General features: G+C 33.1%; 1 protein-coding gene across 1 annotated transcript; it reads left to right on the forward strand.

Moving 5' to 3' along the window:
- The first annotated feature begins 1,188 nt into the window (after positions 1–1,188).
- Positions 1,189–2,043, forward strand: LOC131543425 (C-type lectin LmsL-like). The gene is made up of 3 exons (XM_058780728.1): positions 1,189–1,549; positions 1,643–1,728; positions 1,906–2,043. The coding sequence occupies exons 1-3, from the start codon at positions 1,189–1,191 to the stop codon at positions 2,041–2,043; spliced, it is 585 nt and encodes a 194-aa protein (XP_058636711.1).
- Positions 2,044–2,303: the final 260 nt, after the last annotated feature.

Raw genomic sequence — 2,303 nt, forward strand, 5'->3', positions numbered from 1 at the left:
ACTGGACTGAGGCTCAGGATCACTGCAGGACATACTACTATGATTTAGCAACATTTGACAACGAAGAGGAACACGACCAAATCGTTCAAACTCTGGTGAGAAAAGGTCACACTGACCAAGTTTGGATAGGAATGTATGATGACCGCTACAGCTGGAGATGGTCCAATGGTGAAAAATACATGACATACACCAACTGGGCACAAAACGAACCGGACAGCTATCAATCAGAAGAGGCTTGTGCTGGCTTAACTTATGCAGGATTGTGGTATGATGATAATTGTGAAAAGCCCTCTTTTGTCTTGTGCTACAATGGTAATTGAATTTGCTTTTCTCACTTCACTAATAACACCAGTCAAAAGTTTTTGAACAGTAAGATTATTATATACAGTAAGACTTATCTTATGCTCACCAAGCCTGCAGTTATTTGATCCAAAATTCACCAAAAGCAGTAATATTGTGAACTTTTTTTTTTTTACTATTTAAAATGACCATTTCATATTTAAATACATTTAAACTGTAATTGATTTCTTTGATCAAAGCTGAATTTTCAGCATCATTACTCCGTTCTTCAGTGTCACATGATCCTTCAGAAATCATTATTATTATTGTTATTATTATCATCCTCATCGTCATCATCAATATTTAAAACAGTTGAGTACTTTTTATTTATTTTTTTCTCAGGATTGTTTGATGAATAGAAAGATCCAAAGATCAGCATTTCTCTGAAAACAAACAAACAAACAAACAAAATTGTAACATTATACACTATACCATTCATATGCCTGGAGTCATTTTTCAAATAAATTATAGAAAGGATGTTTTAAATTGATCGAAAGTGATGATAAAGACATTTAAAATGTTACAAAATATTTATATTTCAGATAAATGCTGTTCTTTTGAACTTTCAAAGAAACCTGAAACAATTATACTCAGCTGTTTTCAACATAATAATAATAATAATAATAATACATGTTTATCAAATCAGAATATTAGAATTGTTTCTGAAGGATCATGTGACTGGAGTAATGATGCTTACAATTCAGCTTTGAAATCACAGGAATAAATTACATTTTAAAATGTATTCAAATAGAAAACAATTATTTTAAATAGTAAACATATTTCCAAATGTTACTTTTTTTGCTGTATTTTTGATCATGTATATAATAACTAAATAAATAGAATATCTAAATGAACTATATGCCCACAGCCACAACCAATACAACTGTCTTAATCCGAGAGAAGAAAAGTTGGAGAGATGCTTTAAACTACTGCAGACTGTTTCACACGGATCTGGCTACAATAGAAAACCAAGCTGAGAACACGAAACTAAAGCAGCTGCTGCTCAACAGTAACGTGGAATCAGCTTTCATGGGTTTATACAGAGACAGCTGGAAGTGGTCAGATCAGAGTAGCTCTGTATTCACGGCTTGGGGGACCCAAGAACCCAATAATGGAGGGGGAGGTGAATATTGTGCGCTACTGGATTTGCTATATAATCTATGGAATGATGTATCATGTTCAATGAAACTGAAATTTCTCTGTGGCACTGGTAAGAAAACCTTTTTGTTTGCTGTTGTTTGCATGATCCTACTACAGTGGCCACTGTTGCAAATGACTGATTTGATTATTTAAATCCCTGCAGCAAAGAAGATTCAAATACTGAAAATAAACATGCAGTCAACGTTGAACCTTGATGTCAGTGATTTTAACAGCACCATTTTACAGCAGGTCAGAGTTAAAATTATACACATTGGGTTTGTAACAAGGGTAATCGTGTGTTATGTATGTTCTTTATCTTTCATAATACCTGATCAGTGTTAAGTATTGTAAATGTCTGAATGACACATGAAAACATGTTTATGATGACTATAAGCTCAGATGGTTGATGGATTTGTTTGTCTTCAGTTGCAGCAAAAGCTGAGGAAACTGGGACTGCTGAGTAACACCAAGCTGACGTGGAGGACACAACCTGATGGACAAATATTTCACACCCCGAACGAACCAAGCACAAAAAATAACAAGCAATGTAAAACTGTAACATGAATATTTGTCAAAAGAATAGCTCAGAATGTGCTAAAATTAACTTGGAAGACTTATCTTGTATAGCATAGTTTCTATAAATAAAGTTGTGTTCATTGAAATTGAATAGGTAATAAAGTTTAATAGGCAACAAGTAATACAGTTCTACCTGTTTAAATTAAGTTGCTTTCTACATCTAGTGCAAATATAAGACATTATTTTATAAAATATTTATATTTATAATGGTGGAGGAGAAAACCAGCATCATTTTCAAAACCTTACTG

Source organism: Onychostoma macrolepis, chromosome 07 (assembly GCF_012432095.1).
Source record: "Onychostoma macrolepis isolate SWU-2019 chromosome 07, ASM1243209v1, whole genome shotgun sequence".
Lineage (NCBI taxonomy): Eukaryota > Metazoa > Chordata > Actinopteri > Cypriniformes > Cyprinidae > Onychostoma > Onychostoma macrolepis.

What these genes read in the sequence shown, in the direction of transcription:
- LOC131543425 (XM_058780728.1), top strand. Translation starts at nt 1,189, where the DNA reads ATGAACTATATGCCCACAGCCACAACCAATACAACTGTCTTAATCCGA. An exon ending in GAAATTTCTCTGTGGCACTG is followed by an intron (nt 1,550 to 1,642) that starts GTAAGAAAACCT and finishes AAATCCCTGCAG; the next exon opens with CAAAGAAGATTCAAATACTG. An exon ending in ACAGCACCATTTTACAGCAG is followed by an intron (nt 1,729 to 1,905) that starts GTCAGAGTTAAA and finishes GTTTGTCTTCAG; the next exon opens with TTGCAGCAAAAGCTGAGGAA.